The sequence below is a fragment of the Uloborus diversus genome, chromosome 2 (genome assembly GCF_026930045.1).
Source record: "Uloborus diversus isolate 005 chromosome 2, Udiv.v.3.1, whole genome shotgun sequence".
NCBI classification, from domain to species: Eukaryota; Metazoa; Arthropoda; class Arachnida; order Araneae; family Uloboridae; genus Uloborus; species Uloborus diversus.
This window is the reverse complement of record NC_072732.1, coordinates 209148792-209166118: the sequence shown is the minus strand read 5'-3', so window position 1 is coordinate 209166118 and position 17327 is coordinate 209148792. Positions and strand designations below refer to the sequence as shown.

The 17327-nt window shown below is 34.6% G+C and overlaps 1 protein-coding gene across 1 annotated transcript; it reads left to right on the top strand.

The window, feature by feature from the left end:
- Positions 1–1872: 1872 nt before the first annotated feature.
- Positions 1873–2268, top strand: LOC129216781 (uncharacterized). The gene has a single exon (XM_054850997.1). The coding sequence runs from the start codon at positions 1873–1875 to the stop codon at positions 2266–2268; it is 396 nt and encodes a 131-aa protein (XP_054706972.1).
- Positions 2269–17327: the final 15059 nt, after the last annotated feature.

Here is a 17327-nt window from a genome sequence, read left to right as displayed (position 1 = left end):
GCTGACTGGATGACGTAGTGGTAAATAACAGGTATCTTATGTTTGAGTTCGCAAGTTTAAAACTGGTCTTTGACGACCGATTTCTAAAACATAGAAAATCGTCAGCGGTCGTATTTGCATATTTGGGCGGCATAATGAAGGGCTCTTGAATATAGTATATGTATCTCGCTCAGATGTTCTCGGTTAAATTTATTTCCTGGTGCATTATCGCATTGTGAGAGCATAGGCGCAGTCAACTGCCTGCAAATTTTTTGACCAAAATTGTTATCGTTTCTTACATCATAACTCTAAAGCTCGCAGAGTCGTCGATGTATCAAGGATATACAAAGAAGGCTAGGAAACTACTAAAATTTGATAAAAGTTCAAAATTGTGTGAGGGAGTCCTTAGAGTATGGTAAGAAATTTTCATGCCAATAGAGGGAACGCACCACAAAACTTGAGGCAGAACAGAGCAGGGGAATATCCTCAGTGTGTCGAATTTAAATAGAACTGTTGATTGTGCTTGAAATTTCACTGTCCGGTAAAGATAGTCTAAGTTCACTGCTGTTTGGTGTCAGAAAAATCAAGGTTATCTTGATAAATCGCAGAATGTCATCAATAACAGTAACAAAGCTTTACGAGAAGTATTAGGAACCGAACCGAAAGTCATCAGTAACAGTAACAAACGAGAAGTATTAGGAGCTGAAATATCAATGGAGTATAGAATGTTGGAACTTCTCTGACCAGGGAACCACACACCTCCCGTAATCGCGGAAAAAGTTCAAAATGGTCGCATTCGAAAGAGCATATTTAAATATTGTTTTTTACCCATAAATTGTGTGCCCTCGTCTCTTCGTTTTCGTGATATAGGGGGTTAAAGTCTACCGAAATCTCAAGAAAAGTCGCCAGATTTAAAGACTTGGCAAGACATTTGAAACACCGCGCGATTTCATCGTCTGCATCTTGCAAGGCATCTCATTGCCATTTTGAGTCATCTGCAAAGCGTGTGAAAGATGTGTTACATTAATCCCATACTTGTGCGTGTTAAATTAAAGAGATCACCATCAAGCCTATAGAGTGAAAAGTAGTAAGCTTTGTCCAGAAGACTAGAAGAACGACAACTTTACAATGAAATTAACCTTTTACCTGCCGATGTTCCCAAATTTTGTGAATTTTTTTTAGTAACCTAATTATTTGTTTAGACTTGTCATATTTTCTAAAATGACACATAACAGTATGAATTTATTTTAGGTGTTCTTAATTTTTAAAGTACGTTTAACCTTTATCTTGAAATTAAATTCAAATTTACTGTATTTCTGAACTTAGAATTTGTCTAAGTTTTTCTGTCTCTGCTTTTAAAGAAAAAAAATTTAAAAAATATTTTATTGGCGTTATTTAGTAGCCCGATGACATATATTTTATTTCAACTTAACAAAATATTTCCAATTATTATTTCTTGTGAGTTATTTCCATAAGAACCGACACGTTCCCATTTGGGAACATCGGCGTTTAGAGTATAGTATTTAAGGGGAATTTTCGTCAATCGCGGAATTTGAGTGTGATTCCTCTTTATTTCAAATATTTTGTTGTGGAAGATCTGTTTTGTGTTGAATCACGTGTTCGGTTCTTTCATTTACGAACATACAAGAATTGTATGTGTTTCACACTTTTGAAATGTATCTCCTGACTGACGAGTAGGTAAAGATTAGGGCCTTTTATGAACTTTGACCAGTCTCATTTCATCATTTAATTTCATTACTCGGCTCACGTGCGCTCTGTTTATTTTACCGAGTCTCATACGTACCAACGGTTTTGTTTCTAGACTCAGAATAATGTAGTTTTAATCTATTTAGTGTTTTTGAACTATCATTCCTTATAAACAGCCATCTAGAGATGCATCGCAAGTTTTTAACGTTAGAAGCTGCGTTAGATTATTTCCACAGCTTATCCGACAGCGAACTTGATGACGAACACAAGCATAATCTTTGTATTTTGCTACCTGATAAAGACGCGAGTCTGAGTGATGAAGAACAAATAAACGATGAAACCTTAAATGAAGTTTATCCTAAAGATGTCTGCGGCCAGGTTGACTTGATGCTTAGCGATGAAGATACAGGCTCAAATAGTTCAGATGATCAACTTCACAATTCAGGATATCAAAAGGGAAGCACAACCTCATGCACGGCTCCAAAAGCAAAGAAGCGGAAACAAGAACCCTATCCAAGGTGGAAAAAATATGCTAAGTTTGAAGAAATTCTTCCGGGAAAAAAAACTCGAAAAATTGACTAAAAAATTCCCCGAGCTTCAGGCAATGGATCTTCTGCAGTTATTTTTCAAAATACTTCCTCTGGATTATATGCAACATCTAGCTGATATCATATTAACTCTCAGTGAAGGTGTCAAGCAGACCTGAACCTAAATCACATCTTCTTGTTCTGAATAGAAAAACAGATAACCATTATCTTGTCCCCTTCACTCAGAGACGTTGTATGGTTTGTCAGAAGAACGTGCGAAAACGGACATTGAATGTGAAAAGAGACTCCGTTCATCTTGCTTCCCCCTATACCATAGGCAATAAGGAAGAAAAAGTGTCATTCAGAAGAGAAAAGTATAATAGTATGTAAAATAAACAAAAATATTCATATTTTTTCATCCATTTCGAAGTAATCAAGTTTTGAGATCAATCCTCCCGTTTACTTCATTCCAAACGCCGATGTTCTCAAATGGGATCATCCTGAAAACCCTATTTAGAAATTTTTTTCGATAAAACATTTTTAGGTTAGCTGTACTAGAGGTAAATTGAGACATTTAAGCAAAAAATTAAAAGTAAAAATTAAAAATTTGAATTAACGGCGTTTAAAAGGTTAAACATAAATTGTATCATTTCATTCGTTATAATAACACATTTCAGAATTTTTCTGTATTTTAGGTGTATTTAACTTGTTTAAGTATTAATTCCTATTCATGAAATATGTTGTACTTCTTAGGTACTTCTTAATAATGTGGGAGAATTAATATGAATAAGTACAAAAAGCAGACTAGGTTGAGCTCAAATACAGATATTAAAACGAATAATCTTTAATGTTGAAACAAAATGGGTATGGTTTCAGTTCTTATTGTTTTAAAGTAATAATTACTACATGAAGTTTTATTGTCTGACCACTGTGAGGAAAAACACCTTGTTTTTAATTTAAAACAGAAAAAGAAAAGAACGGATAAAAAAATGTCAATAACCTGCACTTAAAAAATATCGATATCGAATATTACATCATGGGCGGAGGGAAATAGTTATTTTTGTTCTTAAAATCTGTAACATAGTTGACGTTCGTTACAACAACCCCTGACGTCCGAAAAAGATCTGCCACTACAGCTAAAAGTGGGTATAACGTAAATGCACAACATATTTCATGTTTTTTATTCCTTTTTAAAAATACTGGAATAACTTTTACAAGTTATGTTTCAATTAAACTACAATCACTTTCCACATTATTACAACCACATTACTCGGACATGATACTATATGCTTGGTATAAGTCTGGGTTATTGAAAACTCGGCCACCTCCATTTTCAACACCTTTGCAATTTTGCATTTCGGGGGAATTTGACGGTTGAAATATCTGTACACTGCTTAAATTCACGACATGCTTCTAGTGCCACAATTTTCTATCTTTCAATCATTATTTTGTTCAGTGTTATATTTTTAAGGGTCAATATCACACATTTGCCTTTTCGACAGGCTTCTTTCATTTCTAATTTTACTATATATTTTATTTCTATTTAACATTAATCTGCTAATTAAAATTTCTGATTTAGAATTCTTTTAAATTTATATTGCCTTAAGTATACACATTAACATTTCACTTTTATTTTACTTTAGCTCTTGTCTGTATTTAAATTAATCTGTTGATTAAAATTTCTGAATTTGAGGTTTTTAAATAATTTATATTTAATTGCCCAAAGTAAACAAATTAGCTTTGCACAGAATCTAAAAGAAATATTCATAATTAATATTTATAAGAACTATAATAAGAAATACTTAAAATATATTAACATCAATGATATTGTAATTAACACTTAAAGTACTAAAGTAAAATCTACTAAAAATCTGTAAAAATGCAAAAATACGTTTTTATCAGGTCCGTCTCTTCAAAATTTTGTGGGGAAAAAGGTCAATTCTGCCGTTGGAAGTTAAAACGCAGTATCTTCATAAATGAATTTTTAAAATATTTGAAGAAACACGTTTTGGATTCCAAAAGGGAAACGTTTGAACGTGACGCTCTTTTCGTGCTTAATTTTCAGCAGAAACCAAATAAGCAATTTTGTACACAAAAGCTAAGGCAGAGGTGATAAGGGCAAAGGCGTCTCCTAAATATAACGGAGACCCCCCCCCAAAAGCAATAGACCCCTCCCCAAAATGAGAAAAATACCCCTCAACACCACCCCTCGAATTTTAATGGCGCAGTTTGACCCTACGACCCCCCCCCCCCTCCTAGGTGGGCGCAATTGGCAAAAGTACAAAATGTGGCAAAAAAGAAAAAAGGAAAAATTTGCTGATTCTACGCTTTGCTTTCCCACGGCAGAATTATATACAAAATGCTTATCATGCCGAAAAGTAACAGAAAACACACCAACATACACATAGCTAGAGTTGAAAATAATGTGTCTGGGAACTCATCTTGGAGATTAGGGGACTCGCCAGAAAAAAAAAGGTGGTTTGAAATCAATTAATATTATATTTGCATTGTTTTTACAAAAAAAAAAAAAAAAAAAATCCGGTGACATCGTTCCCCTGTGCTCGTCCCCCTTACCCTCCATACTACACTTTTACAAGTACATGTAAATATATTTTTGTTAAAAACCAGACAGGTTAACCTTAGCCCCTTAGATCCCCCCCCCTCCCGACTGTTGTTCACCTGCTTTTATCATTAATAGCAAGATAAAACTTTTTAAAGTTGTTCCTCTGGAAAAACTTTCCACTTTATAAGCTTGATAGTGGCAAACTTTGATGCACACAAGTAAAGCAGGGGTGCCTATTTCCTCCAAGAGCGATAGTGCTACCCTCTCCCACACTAATACCTTGAAGACCGCACAAAAACAAAAGCCCCCCGTCTAAGACGAGAGAAATATGCCCCTGAAAACAACCCCCTAAAGATTTTAATGACGAGCTTTCACCCTGGTAGTCACCCATGAGTAAAGAACTAACTTAAAACATCTTTCACGCGCTTTGATGAAGGCCAAAAATGGCAATGAGATGTCTTGTCAGATGCAGATCTTGATTTTGCGCCGTACCTACCACTTTTGCACAAAACTCGCTAAATTTGGTGACTAAACTTAAAATTTCGGCAAACTTTAAGACCTCATATTTCGATAACTGGGTCGCGAGGGCTCGTAATTTTTTTCCCCCATAAACATGTTTTACGATGCTCTTTTAAATGTTACCAATTTCGATTTTTTTTTTTTTTTTTTTTTCGAATTTCCTTGATCGTGTGGTTTTCTGGTGAGACTTCAAATGGGTTTTACGAAGATGGAGTTAAATTGAGATATCTAATAAGATTCTCCCGGTTTGATCCTGAGTTCCACCGCATTTCGGCTGGTTATCTTTAACTTTTTTTCTGTCATAGAAATTTATTTTATTCTCACATTTATTTCTTCTTAGTGATGCTTTTATCTGATGGAGACAGGGAGCCGAAATTATCTTGTAATGGCTCTGGCAATATTGGTGCCGCATTAAAGATTTGTTTTTTGTTTCTGGGAAATGTACTAGGCCTGCTAATGGCAAGTAACCAAAACGCAGTTTCAGTTAAAGAAAAAAACACGTTACAATTTATGTTAGCCTACTTTAAACATTAGTTCAGAGGATTTTTTCCATTTATGAATGGTGAATTCTGATAGGATATTACTGGCTAATAAACAGTGTTGTTTCAAATGCTATAGGCAAATTAGTTTTAGCTCGAAGATGTCCTAAAGCACGGCAATGTTCCCTATTTTTTTAAGAAAGAACATTTTGTGTCTGCTCGACGGTATGAGTCCAGCGCTTACGGATTGCTTAAATGTTGCAAAATCTCTCGTCAAGGCGACAGGTACGGTGTCGTTACTTCAACTGTCCTCCTCACTCATGGCGTTGCACAGTGCTTCGATTAGTACAAGCTTGGTGGACAAAAGTCATATTCAAAATTCTAAACTTTGGTATTGGGATAATGTAAAAAATAAACTAAAACATGATACTTTTTTATTTGTTTATGTCTAACTCCCTTCCGTCACGTGAGTAATAAGGTTTAAAGGTACGTATCCGTTTGTAATTGAACAAATAAGTTGAGTTCCAGACCTCATTTCATCACACAAAATTTAAGTGTTCCCAATTTCATATGATTTTATAATTCAAGATGGATATTTTTTAGACTAGTAAGTGCTTTTTTCTCCCTAATTTAATTAACCTACCTGATAGTTAAACAATATTAAAAAAAAATTAAAGATGAACGACTGATTTTTTGCCCGTTTCAAAATTTTCAAGTGATGGTAATGACTTGTACCCATTTTTACCCGAGGTAAATTTTCTCTACATCGTAGCTACAGCTTTCCCATTAATAATAAGACGTATTATAGTCAGCACACTCGAGTACAACATATTGTTTTACCCAAAGCTTTGAGTGCTTCAATTATTCTTCAAAGAAATCCCTACTCTAAAGAAAGTATTCTAGAGGGGAAAAATATGTTGTACTAGAGTGTGCTGACTATAATACGCCTTATTAATAATGAGAAAAGTGCAGCTATGATATACAGAAAATTTGACCTGGGTGCAAACGGGTAAAATCATTACCATCACTTGAAAGGTTTTAAATGAGCAAAAACTTCTTCTTTTTTCTTCAAACAAGTTTTAATATTGTATAGTTATCAGATAGAGTAATTAAATTAGAAAAAAAGAGCACTTACCAGTATAAATAATATCCATCTTGAACAATTAAATCATGTGAATTTAGGAACATTTTAATTTTGTGTGATGAAATGATGAATTCTGAACTTGACTTTTGTCCAGCTAGCTTATATTAATCGAAACACTGAAACACTGAGCGTTGAAAATAATTAATTAGATGCATGTATTTAACAGTGGTCAGTATGGTATTGGGAAGAATTAACAGAATTAATATCTTTTAAGGACAGAAACTAAAATTATTCAGGGTGATTATGTGATAAGTCAATTTTATTTCAGATATATTTAGCAATCTTTTATTTTTTACAAGACTTGTACAAATGTGTAGGGTTGACCGATAAGTGACTCCATTGAACAGCTTGCTTTGTTTTCTGTTTTCTTTTTTCTTTTTTTTTTTTTTTTTTTTTTTTCAAAAAAAAATCTTTATGAATTGGCAGCAATAAATTCCTTCTCTGCAATTCCAAAAAGTAAAACTACTGGATGATATCCCCATCTCCCTTCTCCAAAAAAAAAAATAATAATAATACAGAGATGAAGATGTTCTCGCCTTTCTTTGAAGAAATAATTACGCATAACAATTAAATTGTCAAAAAATAATTACCTATAACAATTAAAACTTTTTACTGCCATGTACCAAATACTTCAGTTTTTTAAGACGTTGTCTCGCTCGTAACGGTTCTAAAAAGTAATAATTTTAAAGGGTTTATGACCGCATTGCTTGCTTAAGAAATCACACATAAGTTTGTACTTTGTTAAGCAGAAAAAAATGTGTTCATGATTATTTTGAAGTATTATTTTAAATGAAATCTATGAGGCTTCACGTGCGGGACAAATGACTGCTTTCCATGGAATGGCCCTAAAGTTGGTCACTGGTCAATCTACTCTTCGATTCTGTTCCTTTTTTTTTTTTTTCCAAGTCATCGTCGGAAGTTTACCTTTTGATCCTAGCAACAGGAGCAATATAAAATCCTTTGCAACGGAAAAAACAACATAATGTGTGTCTATAATATCCGGTGCGCAAAATGCATTAAGTTTAGAATTTATTACATATTAAGATATAAAAAAAAAGAATTGTATGGCGCTATTCATTACACACATTAAAATCTCCATAAATAACTTTAAGAAACAACGCAGCATCGTGAGCAAATAGAATAGAATTTTGTTCTTATCTCCTCAAAAAAAATGTATTCGAATAACAACATTCTTGCGATTACAAATTTTGTCGAGAAAAACATTACGTTTTGACGGGAGAAGCGAAAACAGTTTTCTACCAGGTAAAGGTTTTACATGATGTCCTACACTTTTATGTATTTCTGTTCGCCGTCCGCATCATAAACCAGTTTCCAAACCAATAGCTCTTGAAGTTGATATCAAAGAGTTGAACGTAATGGAAAATGAAAAAAAAAAGCATTATTTTCCAAAACAAACTTTATAGTTCTTTCTTCACTGCTTTCCAGAAATGTTTCAAACGCGATCAGAACGAATTCACTCTCCAGGAAAAGAACGTTTACTTCGGTCTAGGTGATCAGGTGACGAAAACTTTTGGGAAAGTTTTATGCTATCGTCAAATAATTCTTTCGAAAGTAGAAGTAGGAGCAAATTTTGTGTGTTGCAGAATTTCAAATCAAAATAGAAAAGCAAATCACATGATAATAAAAGTGGCTCAGAGATTCATTGAAAAACACATCAACACTTTATGTAACGATACAGCTGTTTTTTTTAAAACATGGTTTTATTTACACACTTCTCAAGCTTAATACAAAAAACAAGGTTTTTAAAAATTCATGTAATTTTTTTTAGATTTCTGAGAGTCTGTAAAACCCATTCACGTATTACTTTTAGTTGTTTAATGAGCATTATGCAATGAATAAATGTTTTAAAACAACTTCATGTGGCATTTCTCTCTCTCTGTCTCTCTGTATGTGAGTGTGTCTCTATGTGTGTGTGTTGTATGTGTACATACATACATGATAATTCCATTCAGATGAAAACTAATTCGTCAAATAATTAATTTATTTCACTATAGCGAAAAATATTTCACCTACAAAATGAAACATTAAAAGTGTATGAAAATGTAAAAAGAAGTAGAAAAATTAATTTGAATTCAAATTATGTTTTTCGCATTCACGAGTTGCGGTAGGAACCTACTCGTTAGGTTTCTTATTTCAACAAAGGGTTCCTGTCCCCTTGAATCGATTTTATTTATACCCGACCTTCTCGGTGCTACATAATCATCTTTAGACAAAAACAGTATCCAGCACACACCATACCTCCACGAGAATGTCCTTCCTTCTTGGCGGTGGCGAGTGTTTGTGGGAATGTGTAGGGCATGGACGCCAACATCTAAGAGGAGGTCCCTCTCGTAGAGGCCGGTGGACAGTGGACGCTGCAAATAGTAAGCCTTTAAATCAAAGAAAGATAGATAATTACATCATACTTTTCCGAAAAAAATGTTTTTAACAAACAAAATTACATAACAATATTTGCAAAACTGTCAACCGTCGGCTACAATCACATGTCGCAATCAGAAAACTATTCGGTGAATTTCAATTCTTCCGTTGACATTTACGGGCTTACTATCTAAAGGGCCATCTGTTGAAAAAATTTCGAACTAAAATTTGGACCTCATGGGGGAGAAATGTACGGTCCATTACATGAATTTTCTGCAAGAATTTGTTTTTTATCATTAACGGTTCCCCTGCTTTAAATTCTTGAAAACAGTCTGTCTATTTCAGGACACCCTGTAAATATAACACATTTAAAAAAAAGTTCCATTGCTTTTGCCAATTTAGAAAATAAACAAGTCACCAGTCACCAATATGTGAGTATATGGCATCACTTTTCACTCGGTGCGGATATTTTTGAAACTGCGCCAAATAGGTGTGAAAACGATTGTAGTACTTACACCGAAAAACCATTATAATAAGCTGAACTTCAAAATTGCAAATTTTAGAAAGCACTTTCATAAAAAAAAACATTTGCTCTTCAAAAGAATCATTTACTCCTTCCACCGCTCCAGTTCTGCAGCTAACTTCATTTTCTTATTAATGTCTTATTTTCTCTTTCTCGCATGCCTATCGGCAGAGAAAGGAAACTAACGAACGTGTTATTGGATTAGAGAAGTTCCTTTATTGACCGCTTCGTGTTTCATCTTTACAAGGGCCCTGGAATACCTTACGCCGGAAAAATTGCCAGCGTTCTCCTGTATTAGGCAATTTGAGCGTAACTACGCCATTGAATGCTACTTTCTTCCAAGAAAGTGCTCGTTACGTTGCTTATTTTATTCTAGATTCTTGAGATAAGATGTTCGATCTTACACTTAAGTAACCTTTTGTATCAATCGGCATGAAAATTTCGTTGCTGCTAAGTGGATACTCTGCATTCAATTTTTGCAGAAGCAGAAATGCGAAAATGCGAGTTCTATTGCATTCCGAAATGTGGCAGAATGCTCCCCAGAGCACCTTTTGCTTTTCGTCTAAAGCTCTTTAGTTGTGGTAGTAATATAAACACAACTGTAATCAGTTGTACACATTTAGTCAAACAGGTTTTGTTCCTTTAATCTATATTTGTCCATAAGAAATCAGGATTAGATACTTGCTGTTTTCAAACTGATGAAGTCAGTGTTATTCTGCTCTACTGATTTTGGTGGGGAATCTTTTATCTTAAAAAACTAAGTAGTCAAAAATAACTTCAATCGCAGAAGTCTATCATAGAATGATGTATATTAAATATTTTGTGGGTACTTCCACTTTGGGAGCAAAATTTACCGAATTAGTTATACCAAAGCAAAGTGCTCATGAATAAAATAAAGTTATCATTTTAATTTGAACGATCAACTTTTTTTTGCCGTAGATCTCGTAGTTAAAGGTGTGCATTGCTATAGGGGTTATCTTTAGCCTTTGAGAAAAATTATTTGCAAAATTGTCGAAAAATAAATAAATAAACAAAACTAATTTTCGGGACGTCATGATTTGAATAAAAGATTGCATCATCGCTATGATTTTATTTATGAGTGTACTGTACAGTGATGTTCCATATTATTTGAACCGTGTTAATAACTTTGATGAAAATCACTCAAAATGGGCTAATAAGTTCTTATTTTGATTTTTGGACATGTAAGTGTAATTATTCTGGTTACCCACCGATCACTTTTCTGCCGTATATTATGCCGTCGTTGCTCGTGTTGATGTAGATTGTTGATGTGGCTTCACATCAACAACATTTTCTTTGTTGTTTCGTTTTACGCACATTGAATATTTTTACGCTGAAGAAAATGCAACTTGAAACAGTTTAGTGGGAATTCTTTTAATTTCAAAGGCCATTTATGCCATTCAAATATTTTAAAGGTCCCTCGGTGTTTGAATGAAAATTTTATTGTTTTTAGTTTGGTGTAGTTTTGACGGATTATTTTATATTTTAACGCAAATAGTGAAAAAACAAAAGAAAATCAGGATGTAAACTAATTGCCGAAATGATACGTGTAATATTTTTACCTAGCTTACAAGATGATTATTATTACCTGTCAAAGATTATTTATGGTGATTAATTTTATTTAAGGAGATTTGAACAACAAGGTATACTTTCAAATTTTAAAGTAAACTTTCAAATAAGTTTTAACTACCAAGCTTATTTTCCAAACCAGATCAAACCAGAAGCTAAAGACGATGACAAAATTTAGTTTGTAAAAGAGGAAGGAACAAACCAAATTTCTAATATTTACTCTTTAGTTTTTAAAAGAAAAATAAAATAATATTTTTTATGGTTTAGCAAAGAAAATTAGTTTCAGGGGGGAAAAATGAGAAATTAACACTAGGAAGGTCGATATTTCACTATACCTAGAACTGCCAGAAACGGTCAAAATGACTGTTCTTTAAAATAAGCATTAAAGTATTGTTTAAAAATGTACATAACCAATAGCAGCTTTTTGTTAGTTGTAATATAAATCATGACTTATATTTAGGTTGGAACCTTTAGTTAAAACAAATACAGAATATATTTATAACATTTTTCACGTACGCTTAGTTTAAATTCAGTCGAAATAATGGTCGTCTAGGTACATTTGAAATTTGCATAGAAATAAAAAAAGATGGATGAATTTTTTGTGGAAGATATTTATCAATGTTTAGACGAAATCTAAAAATATCAAACGGATTAGTTAAGTCCAAAAACCTTTGAGTGTGTTTTAAATTCTTTTACGGTCAAAATGACCAGTTTGGCCGTTCTAGTGTTAACTTTTCTTTATAGAAGGATTTAAGTTTTTGCAAATAATAATGTTGGGGGAAATTAAATTTCCTACTTCAGACAGGGTATTAATAATAATATATATTAATTGAATATATATATATCCGAAAAACTAGTGTTGGGTCATCAAAGAGAAAAAAAAAGAATCTTAATTTTGAAAAATAATATCAAAAAAACTTCTCTCTTAAACAAAAGATTCGTTATTCGATCTCAATTGCAGCAACTCATCTCTTCTTTTCTGAGCCAAACAAGGTTTTTTTGCGCCGTTCTTGGCGGAAAAAAAAAGAAAATTAACGAGAATCTTATTGGATTAGCGGATCTCTTTTATTGACTATTTCGTGTTTCATCTTTGAAGAGGTTCTGAGAACACCTTGCTTAGATAAAATTGGCAGTTTTCTCTTACATAAAATAATTTGAGCATAATTATGCTACTGAATGCCACTTGTGTTCGGAAAAATACTTTATTGAATCTCTCTACCTTTATCGTTCTATTTATACACTGCCGTTATTTTTCTTCTTTTTTTAATGCTTATTTCCTTTTGTTTAAGCTTTATGAAACTTTTATCAGATACATCTGAAGTATTACATGTCTTTTTATCATTAAGTTCAAAGATATAGGTTGAATGACACAGCACGACGGTACCTTTTAATATGTGGTACCTATGTTGTTGTTTTTACTTCCTTTTACAAAAAAGGAAATATTGTATTCGCAAAAAAAAAAAATCACTAAAAATCTGCCTTAATTTCCATTTTGCTCACCTCCGAATGAAGGTTGAGATTTTTTTTCGACCCAACCTCACGTGGATATATGCCTAGGAACGTACAGACACCCGAAATATCCATTTTGACGATCCTCGAGTTAATTACAACGAGTTTTCTCGTGACGTCCGTATGTACGTATATATGTGCGTATGTGTGCACGTATGTATCTCGATAACTCAAAAACGGTATGTGAAATTTGGTACGCAGACTTCTATTGGGGTCTCATTGTGCACCTTCCGTTTTGGTTGCATTCGGATGTTCCTAAGGGGGTCTTTTACACTTTTTTGGGGGGAAATCATTGTTAATTTCAATGCTATCTCAAGTGGCGTTATGATTTGTCAAACACTTGGCGCTATATCGCCAAGCTTTTAGTCGCCAAGTTTTGTCGCCAACTTGGCGGAACATTTGGCGATTTTTTATTTTAAATTTTTAAGTCTGGTTTTAATTCGGACAATGTTGGTGATATTTAAAGAGTTAACCACTGAATCACATTAAAATTGCCAATAATGGGGAAATAAATCTAAGTAAAACGTTTTTTTTTTTTTTTTGCTTCGGTTCGCAAGAAACTGGGGGGCAAAATATTTAGTGTTTTCTTACTTACTCCAAGGCGCTATTATCATTAAAATGACGTGAAAAGAAGTCATGTGATGCACACATCAGTTCGTTTAGAGTTCTATTTCAATTTTATTCCGATTGATGCAATAATATTGTTCTAATATGAGTATACCGTTTAAGCAGTAAGTTACCGCCTTTAAACCAGGCTAAGACAGAACTACAAGCAATATACCGATAGACCAGTCATCACATTTAGAGACTTTACTGCTTAATACCCAAGTTTTGACTTCAATTTACGAGTTGGACCGCACCACTTTGTGAACTCTCGCTGGTGAGATAAATTTACTTTATCTATCCGTTTATTGGCACTCACAGCTTCAATGAGGGGACACCTGCCTCCAGTTTGGTTATTCACTTTTCACGACTGATGAGTCCAGAACAAAAACGAAACTGCAGTTTCTGGATGTGATGGCCTGTCTGTTGGATTGCATGAGTGTTGGTGTTGGTTCCTTTTTGTTTGGTTTTTTTAATAAATGCGTCCGGCATGTAATTAGGATGTCGGAACTACTTCTACCAGAGTGGGTGCTTTGGGTTAAAATATGAAGAAGCTGCACAGGGTATAGGTGTTTGCTTGCTTCAGCGTTCATATATATATATATATTTTTTTTTTTTTTTGAGCAATCACGGTTGCTTATTGTTCTCACTTGACTGTTTTGAATTCCTATCATTTTATTTTCCCACCGCCACCCTCTGCACCATAAGCGTCGACCGGCTCCTCACGATGCTGCTCCTATAGCGAAAGCCGTCTCCAAGTTGCATTCATGTCTACACACACGTGTATACCTATGCAACTATACTCACTCACACATACACACACATACACACACAAACATACACACACACATACACCTACACACACAAACACATACACACACGCATACATACAGACACATACACACACAAAACATACACACAACTACCCACACATTCATGCCTGCATACAGACACAAATACATATGCCTACACACACACAAACACATACACACACGCATACATACAGACACGTACACACACAAAAACATTCACACAACTACCCACACATTCATGCCTGCATACAGACACAAATACATATGCCTACACACACATACCCCCCCCCAGACAGACACATTCATACACACAACTACCCACACACTTATGCCAGTACACAAACACACATGCCTACACGCACATACACACACGCACACATACATACACACACGCACACATACATACACACACAATCATACACACACACATACACCTACACACATACACAAACACATACACACACATACACCTACACACATACACAAACACATACACACACGCATACATAGACACATACACACACAAAAACATACACACACATACACACAACAACCCACACATTCATGCCTGCATACAGACACAAATACATATGCCTACACACACATACACATACCCCCACACACACACATTCATACACACAACTACCCACACACTTATGCCAGCACACAAACACACATGCCTACACGCACATACACATACCCCCTACACACAAACACACACGCCTACATACACATACTCGTGATTGCGAAAAGCATAATTTGAATTCAAGATGTCAAAATTCTTTTTTTTTTTTTTTAACAACGCTATTGCACCGTTCTTATGCATCGAAATTTGTAACTTTGCAAGTTATTTCTTCTGTATTACCTTGAAGTACCGGCTTCTTTATTCGATTTCAAGCACGCCAAATGCATGTGATTAAGAATACAAGAAATGGTTGAAGAAGCGAGTGATCTTGGGTAGGAGAAATACCGAGTAATATCCGCAATATGGGAGAGGTAACTTTATTTTTCTACAGAAAATGAAGAATGGAGAAGCGAAGGGGGGGGGGGGTAAAGATTAAGATGATGCCATGTGTGTTGCGCAGATTCATTTTCAAATGGTCAGGGGAAGTGAAGTGAACAGTACTTTTGGTGTAAAAAACGTCTAAAATAAAAATTATATAGACTGCGAAGGGGCCGTGGTAGCCTGATCGGTAGGGCATTGGACTCGGGGCCGGAGGGGCTCGGGTTCGATCCCCGCTGGTCGAAGACCCACCGTCGTCATTAAAGGGGACTGGGCGACGTTAAATATGCTCGTGGTCTCAATGTCCTCCAAGTGAAACGATACCTCTGGGGGTGCTAGTACCAGGTAGCTATTAGCTCTTGGACTAGTTCTAAATTCTCATTAACTGTTCGATCCGGTGATGGTGCTGCCATCTATCGGTATATAAAAATAATGGAGGCAAGGCACTTAGTATGCAGTCCTCGACATAAATACAGTTGAAGTCAGTTGTGACTCTTGAATAGAATAGAATATAGACTGCGTTAGTAACACAAAAAAGGACATCAACATTTGTTTTTAAAAAAAGTGCAAATGCTCCAATTTAATTTTTGTATTGACATTAACTTTAACACTAATCCCCCATTATTACTGTTTTTCTACTTAAGCTTCGTCCGACATTTTTGGCCGAGTGATATTGCAAAACTCGCCAAATAGTTATGTTCAAAGAAAAGTTTGATGACTTTTAGTTTAGAAACGAACAGATCATTGTAATTCGCAAAAAAAGAAAATCAAAAAAAATTTTGCCATGTTTTAAAAGTTACATATAGTGATATTTTCGAGCGAATTTGTACCTTTTACAGTACATAAATTATTGACTAGAACATAGATTGTTGCTAACAAAATGAAAACAAAAAATGCTTTTTTCAAACCACACATACCTTTTTAAAATACATTGCGTCCGGAAAGTCCTTGTCAAATTTTAAAAGTTATCCATAGTGATATTTTCGTGAAAATTGTACCTTTATAATATCACATTCTTAAGCAAATAAATTATTAAATAGAGCATAGATTGTTGCCAACGGAACGAAAGTAATAAATGCATTTTTCAAACCACCTCCTGATTGAAATAAAGGGTGTCCGAAGAGTCCTTGGTACATTTTAAAAATTCACAGAAAAGACACAAATGTCGTATGAATACTCAGTCTACGCCATAATATTTCACAGGTTCACAAGTTTTTTTTTTTTTTTTTTGAGCAATCACGATTGCTTATTGTTCTCACTTGACAGTCCTTGATGTTCCCTTTTTCAGCTTGGACCAGTCCTGCAGCACCACCGTCCACCGGCGGCGGCGCGGCTGGTCCTGACCACTGTCCCCCGGAATCCACTTTTGCTGGGCGGTGGCGTCCATGACCTACACACGCATGCTCATACACAGTGTCCTACGCGCGCACGCCTTTACACACATACACACGCCTACGTGCACATACGTAAGCCTACACACACACGCACACAACTATATACACGTAAGCACCCAGGAGGAGTGACATGCTTGGGCGGGGGAGCCATTTCTAGAAACAATAACTCTAACCAGTAGAGTCTTGTTGCAACTCGTGATTGCGAAAAACATAATTTGAATTCAAAGTTTCGGAATTCAAATTAGAGTTTTTTTTTTTTTTTTTTTTTTTTTTTTTTTTTTTTTTGTTCATTTGTTTCAAACTGTGTAGCATTGCTAGCAATGCGGATTATCCAAGTAGACTTAACTATGTCCGCGGTTCATGCTGGCTACAACAAGGGATGAACTTGAATACCTTTTAGATGTGATTTGAGCGACAAACGGTACGCACATTCAACTCAAGTAATGAAAGTTATTGCTTTTTGGTGAATAAAATATTTAAACACCTCACATTACATGTAAAAGAAACAGTCGAAAGCTTTGTGCAATGAAAAAATTAAAATATATGACAACGTGTATACATGTACAAATAAAATCATTTCAAAAGGGTTTTAAAAAAAA

Coding starts and splice junctions, on each gene's coding strand:
- LOC129216781 (XM_054850997.1), top strand. CDS start 1,873: ATGCATCGCAAGTTTTTAACGTTAGAAGCTGCGTTAGATTATTTCCAC.